This window comes from Salvelinus alpinus, chromosome 6, assembly GCF_045679555.1.
Source record: "Salvelinus alpinus chromosome 6, SLU_Salpinus.1, whole genome shotgun sequence".
Lineage (NCBI taxonomy): Eukaryota > Metazoa > Chordata > Actinopteri > Salmoniformes > Salmonidae > Salvelinus > Salvelinus alpinus.
In genome coordinates this window covers 73156275-73167157 of record NC_092091.1, presented here as the reverse complement: position 1 = coordinate 73167157, position 10883 = coordinate 73156275, and the positions used below count along the sequence as shown (strand labels likewise).

Below are 10883 nucleotides of genomic sequence, written 5' to 3'. Positions count from 1 at the left end.
CTGGCCCTCGCTTCATACTCGTCGCCAAACCCACTGGTTCCAGGTCATCTACAAGACCCTGCTAGGTAAAGTCCCCCCTTATCTCTGCTCGCTGGTCACCATAGCAGCACCTATCTGTAGCACGCGCTCCAGCAGGTATATCTCTCTAGTCACCCCCAAAACCAATTCTTCCTTTGGACGCCTCTCCTTCCAGTTCTCTGCTGCCAATGACTGGAACGAACTACAAAAATCTCTGAAATTGGAAACACCTATCTCCCTCACTAGCTTTAAGCACCAGCTGTCAGAGCAGCTCATAGATTACTGCACCTGTACATAACCCATCTACAATTTAGCCCAAACAACTACCTCTTTACCTACTGTATTTATTTTATTAATTTATTTTGCTCCTTTGCACCCCATTATTTTCTGTCTCTACTTTGCACTTTCTTCCGCTGCAAACCAACCATTCCAGGGTTTTTTTTTTAGTTTTATTTTACTTGCTGTGTTGTGTTCACTTCACCTCCATGGCCTTTTATATTTTTATTTATTTATTTTATTTATTTATACATATATTTGTTTGCCTTCACCCCCTTATCTCACCTCACTTGCTCACATTGTATATAGACTTATTTTTTTTTCACTGTATTATTGACTATATGTTTGTTTTACTCCATGTGTAACTATGTGTTGTTGTATGTGTCGAACTGCTTTGCTTTATCTTGGCCAGGTCGCAATTGTAAATGAGAACGTGTTCTCAATTTGCCTACCTGGTTAAATAAAGGTTAAATAAAATAAATAAAAAAGAGGGTGCAATTGCGGCCCGTATTTCTGGTCATTCCTACACTCGGGACTCCTGAGTGGCGCAGCAGTCTAAAACACTGGATCTCAGTGCAAGAGGCATCACTGCAGTCCTTGGTTCGAATCCAGGCTGCATCACATCCGACCGTTGTTGGGAGTCCCATAGGGCGGCGCAGAATTGACCCAGCGTCTTCCGGGGTAGGCCGTCATTGTAAATAAGAATTTGTTCTTAACTGACTTGCCTAGTTAAATAAAATGTGTGCATTCCTGCATCTGCAGGAACCCCTCTTTGTAATTGTACTGTACATTAGGTGATGCACAATAACGTTTGACGCCAACCACCGACAAACCCCACAGAAGAAGGGGCGGGGGCAACAACGGTAGCTAGCTAGCCGTACACCGGTAGACAGTGTCCTTCGACACCAGCGATGTTTTCATGCAGTTCTGTTAACGGCGAGGGCAGGTGTTGGGCAAGCGGGAGCAAAGGACACTGTTTACCGGTGTCGCCCCCCCCTCCTCTTAGGAATGCTCCAAATTGCGGGCGACAATCAGTAGTTTTTAGGTTCCTTTTGGGTCTGGTTTGACACACTCGAATGACATGGGCGGAGGAAAGAAAATATTGAATGTGATGCGTTGCCTGTCCAGATTAGAGTGGGGGCAGATAGAATGGCGTTGAAAATGATATATATATATAGCGCTGGAAAGGTCCTCACTGGATTACGGATGTGTGGCATATGGATCAGCATCTCAGACAGCTTTTTAAAGCTAGATGTAATCCAGGACCAAGCCCTAAGAATATGTTGTGGAGCAGTCAGGACCTCCCCGGTGGCAGCGATGCAGGTAGAGTTGGGAGAGATGCCGTTATAGTTAAGAAGACAACAGCTAACCATCACATATAGGGTAAATCTACAAGGACATAAGGTCACACATCCTACAAAAATGTGCTCATTGAGCGCTGGGAGCATGAGCGAAGTCTGAATACAAAGCTTTGGGTGGATAGGTAATGGCATGGCTAGAGAGATTGTGTTATTTGGAAGGAGTTTAGCCCCTCTGTGGTTTTCCTGCTATCCCACCTTGGTTGTTCCCTCAGCTAGCGATAGATCTAGGGTTGCTTGAGAGGCTAATAGATGTTGAGGAAGGAGTAGATTCAGTTGTAAGTGAACATTTAACAACACAGTACTAGGCTTTCTTTAATATATTCACAGATGGATCTAAGGAGCCTAAAACAGGCAGGACAGGAACAGCTTTTAGAGGTTAAGGTGGCAGTGACGAAAAGAGCAACAGGTCATTTATCTGTTTACACAATGGAGATGGCCATACTCTTGGCTGTGGAGTGGGTGGAGGAGGTGAGGATGACGGGGTAGTCATCTGCTCTGACTCCTGTGCAGCACTGATGAGCTTAAATTCATTTGTGTCTCAGAGCAGACAGGATGTATTGTAGAGGTTTTGCAGTGCTTGTCTAGGGTGAAACAGATGATGGTAATTGTGATGTTCCTCTGGGTACCAGCTCACGTGGGAGTAGAGGGGAATGAGGAGGTGGATGTTATCACCAAGCAGCCTCTTAAACATCCTAATGTTGAAATGGATTTGTCAGTCAGTAAAGCAGAAGCCAAGGGTTTATGAGGACAGTGGTTAAAAACGTAAAAACAAATGGCAAGAGTTGTGGAACATGGAGGGAAAGGGAAGACACCTGTATAATATCTAGGAAATGTGGAGGGCAGGGAGGTCCTCAGACTGAGAGAGAAGGGAGGAAAGTGTGATCACAAGGCTGAGACTGGTTTCATCATTGTCAGGAGGAGATGGAGACAGTGAAACATGTTCCATTTCAGTGCCAGCAATATGTGAGGGAAAGGGAGAATTTGTTGTTAGATTTAAGGAGTAATGGGGTTAAGGAGCCAATATTAAGTGAACTGCTGGGGAAATCTTCAGGGGGTGTAGTATTTCATGATGTATTTTGCTTCCTTAGGGAGATGAGAATAATGGGTAGGATTTACATCTTCCGGTCTCTGGTTAACACTCCAGTCCAGCTGGTGGCGGTAATGCACCTTAAAAAATCCAATGAAGAAGAAGAAAACGAAAGTAGTTATTTCTCAGGACATCCAAAGCTCTGGGAGAAAAATCTATAGTTTGGTAATTAACTCTATTCTATTGGAAATCTGTTCGTTTGGGGGTCGGGGGTGGCATAGGATACTTGTTTCTTAAATAGTTTGTAACGTGTATGTAATGAATGAATGTTGTTTTAATGGACGGCAATTGCCTTTGAAAAAGAACGTTTTTTTATAGGGCTGTATTCATTAGTGCACACCGTAGCAAACCAAAGCAAAGTTTCTTAGTAGGCTACTATTTTAGTGATGGCTAAATACTTTTAGACATAACACAACAATAATCCACATGTTTTTTTAGACATAACAATAATCCACAATCTTAACATGCTTTCAATTCCACAGAGTTTGAATCCTTGGGCAGTGAAGTACAGCATGGGTTGGATACTCTTCTACTGTGTTTTGACATTGATGGTTGGCCTTCTTGGTACGTTTGTCCTAAATGAATCATTTTAGATACACTATGTTCTTTTTGTGTGAACTGGCCTCTGGATCTACATCATTGAGTGTGTTCACTGTATTAGCCTAATGTCAAATATGTTGAGGATTTAGTTAGGCTACAAATATGTAAACCTAATAATCCTTGTATTTCTTTTGCTTCCCGACCGTTTCCACAGAATGTCCCTCGATTGGTAATGGTATCATTCTTAAAACTGTGAATTTGAAGGACAATGTCACTCTCCCTTGCAATGCAACCTGTGCCATTGGCATCGTTTGGAGGATTGTGGATGGCCAGGTCGTTGCCAAGATTGACCAAGGAAAGTTTACTGAAGGAAAGACCTTTGAGAAGAGGGTGGAAATCAACAAAGACCTCTCTCTCACAATATTCTCGGTGGTGTACAATGACAAGGGCTCATATGAGTGTATCTGTCGATTGCATACTGTTGCAGATGTAACGCTAGATGTTCTGGGTAAGTTGAAGAGACATGATGAAACGTTACATATTGAATGTTGACTGGGAACAGGAACTATCACTGCTTTACTCAGGGATAGATTTGAAGAGTTTATTTCCAAAATGCTATAACCACCAGTTTTTTCATAAGAAATTATTGGTATGGGTACCTTCAAGTGTGTAAAATATTACTGTTCTCAGATTTTTGTCCATAGATGTTTATGAAAATATATTTTTTGCTAAATGCTATATATCCATTGTTTATCTGGAATGGAATGTTCCTATCCTGTATATCTGACAGTGATATGTGATTGTCTCGTCTACACCTAGGTATCTTAAAGGGATCTAATTTTATTTGTCACATACACATGGTTAGCAGATGTTAATGCGAGTGTAGCGAAATGCTTGTGCTTCTAGTTCCGACCATGCAGTAATATCTAACAAGTAATCTAACCTAACAATTTCACAACAACTACCTTATACACACAAGTGTAAAGGAATGAATAAGAATATGTACATAAAAATATATGAATGAGCGATGGCCGAACGGCATAGGCAAGATGCAGTAGATGGTATAGAGTACAGTATATACATATGAGATGAGTAATGTAGGGTATGTAAACATTATATAAAGTGGCATAGTTTAAAGTGGCATGTCCACCGGACGTGCTACCTGTCCCAGACCTGCTGTTTTCAACTCTAGAGACCGCAGGAGCGGTAGAGATACTCTTAATGATCGGCTATGAAAAGCCAACTGACATTTACTCCTGATTATTATTTGACCATGCTGGTCATTTATGAACATTTGAACATCTTGGCCATGTTCTGTTATAATCTCCAGAAGAGGACTGGCCACCCCTCATAGCCTGGTTCCTCTCTAGGTTTCTTCCTAGGTTTTGGCCTTTCTAGGGAGTTTTTCCTAGCCGCCGTGCTTCTACACCTGCATTGCTTGCTGTTTGGGGTTTTAGGCTGGGTTTCTGTACAGCACTTCGAGATATTAGCTGATGTACGAAGGGCTATATAAAATAAACTTGATTTGAAACATTTATTTCATCAAGATGGCAATATGCAGTAGATGGTATAGAGTACAGTATATACATATGAAATGAGTAATGTAGGGTATGTAAACATTATATTAAGTGGCATTGTTTAAAGTGGCTAGTGATACATTTATTACATACATTTTTCCATTATTAAAGTGGCTAGAGTTGAGTCAGTATGTTGGCAGCAGCCACTCAATGTTAGTGATGGCTGTTTAACAGTCTGATGGCCTTGAGATAGAAGCTGTTTTTCAGTCTCTCGGTCCCCGCTATGGGGCACCTGTACTGACCTCGCCTTCTGGATGATAGCGGGGTGAACAGGCAGTGGCTCGGGTGGTTGTTGTCCTTGATGATCTTTTTGGCCTTCCTGTGACATTGGGTGGTGTAGGTGTCCTGGAGGGCAGGTAGTTTGCCCCCGGTGATGCGTTGTGCAGACCTCACTACCCTCTGGAGAGCCTTACGGTTATGGGCAGAGCAGTTGCCGTACCAGGCGATGATACAGCCCGACAGGATGCTCTCGATTGTGCATCTGTAAAAGTTTGTGAGTGTTTTTGGTGACAAGCCAAATTTCTTCAGCCTCCTGAGGTTGAAGAGGCGCTGCTGCGCCTTCTTCACCACGCTGTCTGTGTGGGTGGACTATTTAAGTTTATCCGTGATGTGTACGCCGAGGAACTTAAAACTTTCCACCCTCTCCACTACTGTCCCGTCGATGTGGATAGGGGGCTGCTCCCTTTGCTGTTTCCTGAAGTCCACGATCATCTCCTTTGTTTTGTTGACATTGAGTGTGAGGTTATTTTCCTGACTCCACACTCCGAGGGCCCTCACCTCCTCCCTGGAGAGGGCTGAGAACGCGCCCTCTCCAGGGTCTCGAGTTTAATGACGAGTTTAGAGGGTACTATGGTGTTAAATGCTGAGCTGTAGTCAATGAACAGCATTCTTACATAGCTATTCCTCTTGTTCAGATGGGTTAGGACAGTGTGCAGTGTGATTGCGATTGCGTTGTCTGTGGACCTATTGGGGCGGTAAGCAAATTGGAGTGGGTCTAGGGTGTCAGGTAGGGTGGAGGTGATATGGTCCTTGACTAATCTCTCAAAGCACTTCATGATGACGGAAGTGAGTGCTACAGGGCGGTAGTAATTTAGCTCAGTTATCTTAGCTTTCTTGGGAACAGGAACACTGTTTATCTGCTTCCCCAGAGTCAGATGAGCTTGTGGATACCATTTGTATGTCTCTGTGTTCGGTATGAAGGAAGTCAGAGGTAGTTTCGCGAGCCATTGCTAATTAGCATTAGCGCAATGACTGGAAGTCTACGGGTATCTGCTAGCATGCTAGCACATACTGTACCAATAGACCATGCTAGCAGATACCCATAAGATACCCATAGACTTCCAGTCATTGCGCTAACGCTAGTTTGCGCTAACAATAGTTAGCAACTTCCTTCAAACTGCACGCAGAGACATACAAATGGTATCCACGAGTTCATTTGACTAATTGCCAAAATCTCGAAGTATCCCTTTAAGATGAATGCGCTCACTGTAAGTTGCTCTGGATAAGAGAATCTGCTAAATGACTCAAATGCTAAATGTAAATGTTTTACATACAGATCTCACATTACTGTATTGAATTTTTATTTATTTAAACATTGATGTCACAAATTAATTTATTTGTACATTGTTTTATTAAAAATATAGTTTTTTTGTTACATCTGACTGTAAAACATAGTAGTACTACTTATTTATCTGAGAGGAGGATATATAGCGTTTTTCCCCCCAAAAAAATTGTCTCTGAAATGAAACCATCCAGTGATAGACTTTAAACAAATACATGTGTGTCATTGAACTACCCCATGCCACGATTACATTGTGAAAAATCATACCAATATCTTTCATCATTTCAAATGACAGTAAAATCTAATTTACCAACATTTCTGAAACTGGATATATAGCGTTTTGGAATGAAAGTCTTCATTTATGGATTTGCAATTGTTACAATATTGTAATATTGGCCAGACCACTGTTTTTCTGAAGTCAGTGTGTAATTCAAACTTTACATACTGTTGATTTGTGTTTTAGAGTTGTGATCAATGATCGTAATATAATTCTGTTCTTTATTTGTGTCTATTCATCTCACTTCCCTCATCCTCCTCTCCTTTTGGCTTTCATACTATTCTAACCTTAAACCCCCCAGCACCTTCTCTCTCATCTTCTCCCACCAGTCTGTTAATTGTCATACATTCCATGTAGACCTATATCTAATCCAATTGCCTTCAAAATTGCACAGCATTCAAGGCCCACCCCTCTTCTCCCTCCTCATCTAACAGTCCCGACAGAAATATCAGCTCACGTCGGAGATAATGTCACACTTCACTGCTATGGCTCGACCAATAAGCAGGTGACCAATGGTGAGATGTATGTCCAGTGGGAGAAAGATGGACAGACTGTCCTGAAGATTGACCTGATCAATACTACCTATGGCCCTGGATTCATGAACAGGACATCAGTGACCAGGGATGGTTACAGAGAGGGTGACCTCTCTCTCACCATCACTGGTGTACGCTCGTCTGACCAGGGAACCTACTTGTGCTTCTTCAACCGGCATAGTGACCCAGGATATCCACATGGAGTCACTCTCACTGTCAAAGGTGGGATGTCTATTGAATGCATTGCTCACTTAAGTATTGTATTTAATATTCACTTTTTAACGTATAGACATTGTTCTTTGTCTTATTATTATCATAGTAGTAGATGTAGTGTTAGTGTAATATTTCAAGAGAATAGTATTTAGTCGTGGCAGTCTTGCTGTTTTGTATTGTTGTCTGCGCTAGTTGAGATGATAAACTGGGTGGTTCGAGCCCTGAATGCTGATTGGCTGACAGCCGTGGTATATCAGCCTAAGACCACACCCCCTCAGGCCTTATTGCTTCAGTATAATATTGTTGTCATATCCCTTATCTTTGCTGCACTAACACTACTATGCTCTATCTTTCTGTCTTTCTCTAGAAAAGCAATTGGAGCCTGCAATGATTGATAGTGAAAGGAGTAGAGTACCAGTGATAGGAATAATTTTTCTACATCTGTCAATCATTTGTGTGCTCGGGTTACTGGCGATGTACAAGATAAACAGGAGACAGCCAACAGAGGACTACACAGTCACTAGAACAGAGGACAGCACAATGATTAACATAGCATCACCACCACATCTCTCCATCGAGGAACTTCCTGTTCCAGTTCAGGATAGCCAACCGCTGCCAGGAGTCCGAAGAATCCAGAGTTGTTGTGATGATCATCTTGATGAGACCACGTGCCCTGAGGGGATGGATGAACGCACAGAGGAAGAGGAGGAGCTCCATCTCCCTGTAGCTGAACGTGGGACACTGCTAGAGCAGAAGAAGAGTAACACAGGGAGTTGAGTTATGTATGAAGGTAGTCTGTTTTGGTTGACAACTTCTTTGTTGTTGTGAAATGTTGGATGAAATGTTCTATGTTCACTGAAGTGGATGTGGATGTCTTCCTATCATAGTTTACTGTTTGAATCGGTAGCCAATGACTGTAGCTTGATTGGCTTGGATCAAATGATACAGGGTTTGTTTTGTCTATGGCCCAGTCTTTGCTGATGTCCTGCCTAGTCTTCCAGCCTCACTGGTGGCTTAAATTGTTTTCCCTGTGGACTCATTTTTAAGGCCAGCAATTTTACACCAGCATAAGCATTTTATAGGGGGGGGGGGGGATATAAAGGAGGTTCCTTTAAGTGTGTGGATATGAAAGGGAAGCTGGTAGGGTATAAAGGAGGAATAATTAATCTCTTTGGTGGTGGTGCTACTGATATTGTAACTGGAAGGTTTACTAGTCAAGATCAACGTCACATCTAATCTGGCCTTGCTTGATATCTCAGGGGGAGGGCATACGGGGGCATACGTACACCATCATTTTTTATGGGAACTGAATATTTTTGGGTCAGTGATCCCTACCCTAAATCCTAACCTTAAACCACAAGCAATACCTTAATCCTTACATTAACTATTTTACATTTCAACTTCTGTGGGGTAGGCACGTCCCAAGGATCCTCGATAACAGATGAATGTATTATTATAACATATTACATGATATGTAATAAATATATGCATTTGCTAAATGATTATAAAGAATGTTTGCTATATTTACGTTTATTTTATCAAATGTAAGAAATACTATTGTTCACAAAGTGTTAGCCTGTGTCGAAACTGTTTTGAGCAACTGGCGCAAGCACCTGTAACTTTTGTAGTGATTGTCAGTCTTTTCGGTGAGCCGGATCATTTGGCTCCGTTCACGTCAGATTTGGCCAAATTATTAGATGTCCTGCAAAACAATGTCATATTTTTTTACGCACTGAAAAAAAATCTGCATGGACCAGATTGTCGTGATCTCCTCACTATTTATTGTTTCTGCAGTGAGGAATCACCCACTTTAGAATTATTTTGTAATTTATCTGCAGAAACAATAAATAGCTCATAAAGGAGTAGTAGTAGTATGCAAATCAGGGAGCCAAATGAACAACTCTTTCACCAATGTGATTCGGTTCCGTTCAGAAAGAGACTTTAATTCGCTTACTACCCAAAGCTAAGAGCCAATTGGTGCTTGATCCGAAAATGTGGTCTGAGGTGCCCTATGGAATGTATGACAGAATTGTGGGCCAAGCAGAGGCCAACTTGAGCTCCATACCGCATCGCCATGGCCTCTCAAATGTTGTAACAATGCAGAGGGCATGATTGGTTGAAGGTAGGTGAGGTCGGGAGGTCCTGTATAAACATAAACTCCCTTCCTTGACAGCTGCAAGTATTTAGCGAGTATTCAGACCCCTCTAGCAACACATTTTCAAAAAATCGACTAGCGACAAATCTAGCAACTTTTTCTGGTGTTATTGGAGACTTTTGGAGACTGACGTGAAAGCACGTATCGTTCTTACGCTTCTCAACGAGCAGCGGGTGCTGCCCTGGGCCCCACCCCCGTCCCAAAGCACTCACAGGCGGCCCAGTTCTAGCGCAGCAGTCCCTCCCAACTGCAGTCAGAGCAGGAGATGTTCACCCCTCCACGTCCAGACTGCAAATGAATCTCGCATGCGGGAAGCCGCCACTGGCTGATCTCGCCCTGGCTTACATTCAGGGTGGGATGTAAAATGTTCTTTGTCTAAAATAAATCACTGGATTTGACTCACACAGCCTGTCACTTACTCACCTTGTCCACTGTGTGTATGCCTCTCTGTGACATAAGCTAAACATCTAGCTGGCTAGCTCATCATGTCTCAGTCTAAACTGTACACTCAAAAATACAGAAAGGAGTGGGAATCAAACCCTGAATTCAAAGGCTGGTTGAAGCCGTTTATTGGAGATGATACATGGGCATACTGCCTGTATTGTCAGGCTGATTTCTACGCCAAATTTAGTGATGTAAAAAAACACATGACAACTCAAAAACATACTCAAAAGGCAAAGCCTTATAACAGTTCCACCCAAAACAAGCTGCCAATATGGTTAAAAAAGTGACTCTGCAAAAAAGGCTGAGGCCACCATGGCATTAGCTATCGCTGAACACTGTTCCATGCTGGCATGTGATCACATTGGAGAAGCACGTAGAGCTGCTTTCTCAGACTCCACTGCTGCTACCCACTTCAAAATGCACAGGACAAAGTGCACAGACATTATTAATGGTGTTCTTGCACCATACTTTCTGAAAAAGTTGGTTGCAGATGTGGGTGCGTTTCAGCCTCCTCCTCGATGAGTCCACAGATGTAAGTGTTTCTAAGTACATGGGGGTTGTGATAAGGTACTTTAGTGACACCAAGCAGACAATTGTATCAACATTTCTGGGGCTTGTTAGGTTGGAGGGAAGAGATGCCAAATCTATAGCCCGTGCTATTGTGGCTTTCCTCGAGAAGTGTTGGGGATAGGGACTGACAATGCCTCTGATTCCAACTAACCTCAGTCACAGAAGCTATCGAGGCTGATAATAATATTCGTTAACGTTCGTTCTGTCTAGGCAGATGAGGAAGAAGGCGCTTGCACCCGAGAGCGGTTAAAAAAAAGCTTTAAAAAAATAC

The 10883-nt window shown here is 42.5% G+C and overlaps 1 protein-coding gene across 1 annotated transcript; it reads left to right on the top strand.

The window, feature by feature from the left end:
* The first annotated feature begins 820 nt into the window (after window positions 1–820).
* Window positions 821–10000, top strand: LOC139579306 (uncharacterized). Its single transcript, XM_071407863.1, has 5 exons — window positions 821–975; window positions 3225–3306; window positions 3497–3790; window positions 7132–7452; window positions 7811–10000. Exons 2-5 carry the CDS (start codon window positions 3255–3257, stop codon window positions 8218–8220), a joined length of 1077 nt encoding a protein of 358 aa, XP_071263964.1. The 5' UTR covers window positions 821–975; window positions 3225–3254; the 3' UTR covers window positions 8221–10000.
* Window positions 10001–10883: the final 883 nt, after the last annotated feature.

What these genes read in the sequence shown, in the direction of transcription:
- LOC139579306 (XM_071407863.1), top strand. Translation starts at nt 3,255, where the DNA reads ATGGGTTGGATACTCTTCTACTGTGTTTTGACATTGATGGTTGGCCTT. An exon ending in TGTAACGCTAGATGTTCTGG is followed by an intron (nt 3,791 to 7,131) that starts GTAAGTTGAAGA and finishes CTCATCTAACAG; the next exon opens with TCCCGACAGAAATATCAGCT. An exon ending in AGTCACTCTCACTGTCAAAG is followed by an intron (nt 7,453 to 7,810) that starts GTGGGATGTCTA and finishes GTCTTTCTCTAG; the next exon opens with AAAAGCAATTGGAGCCTGCA.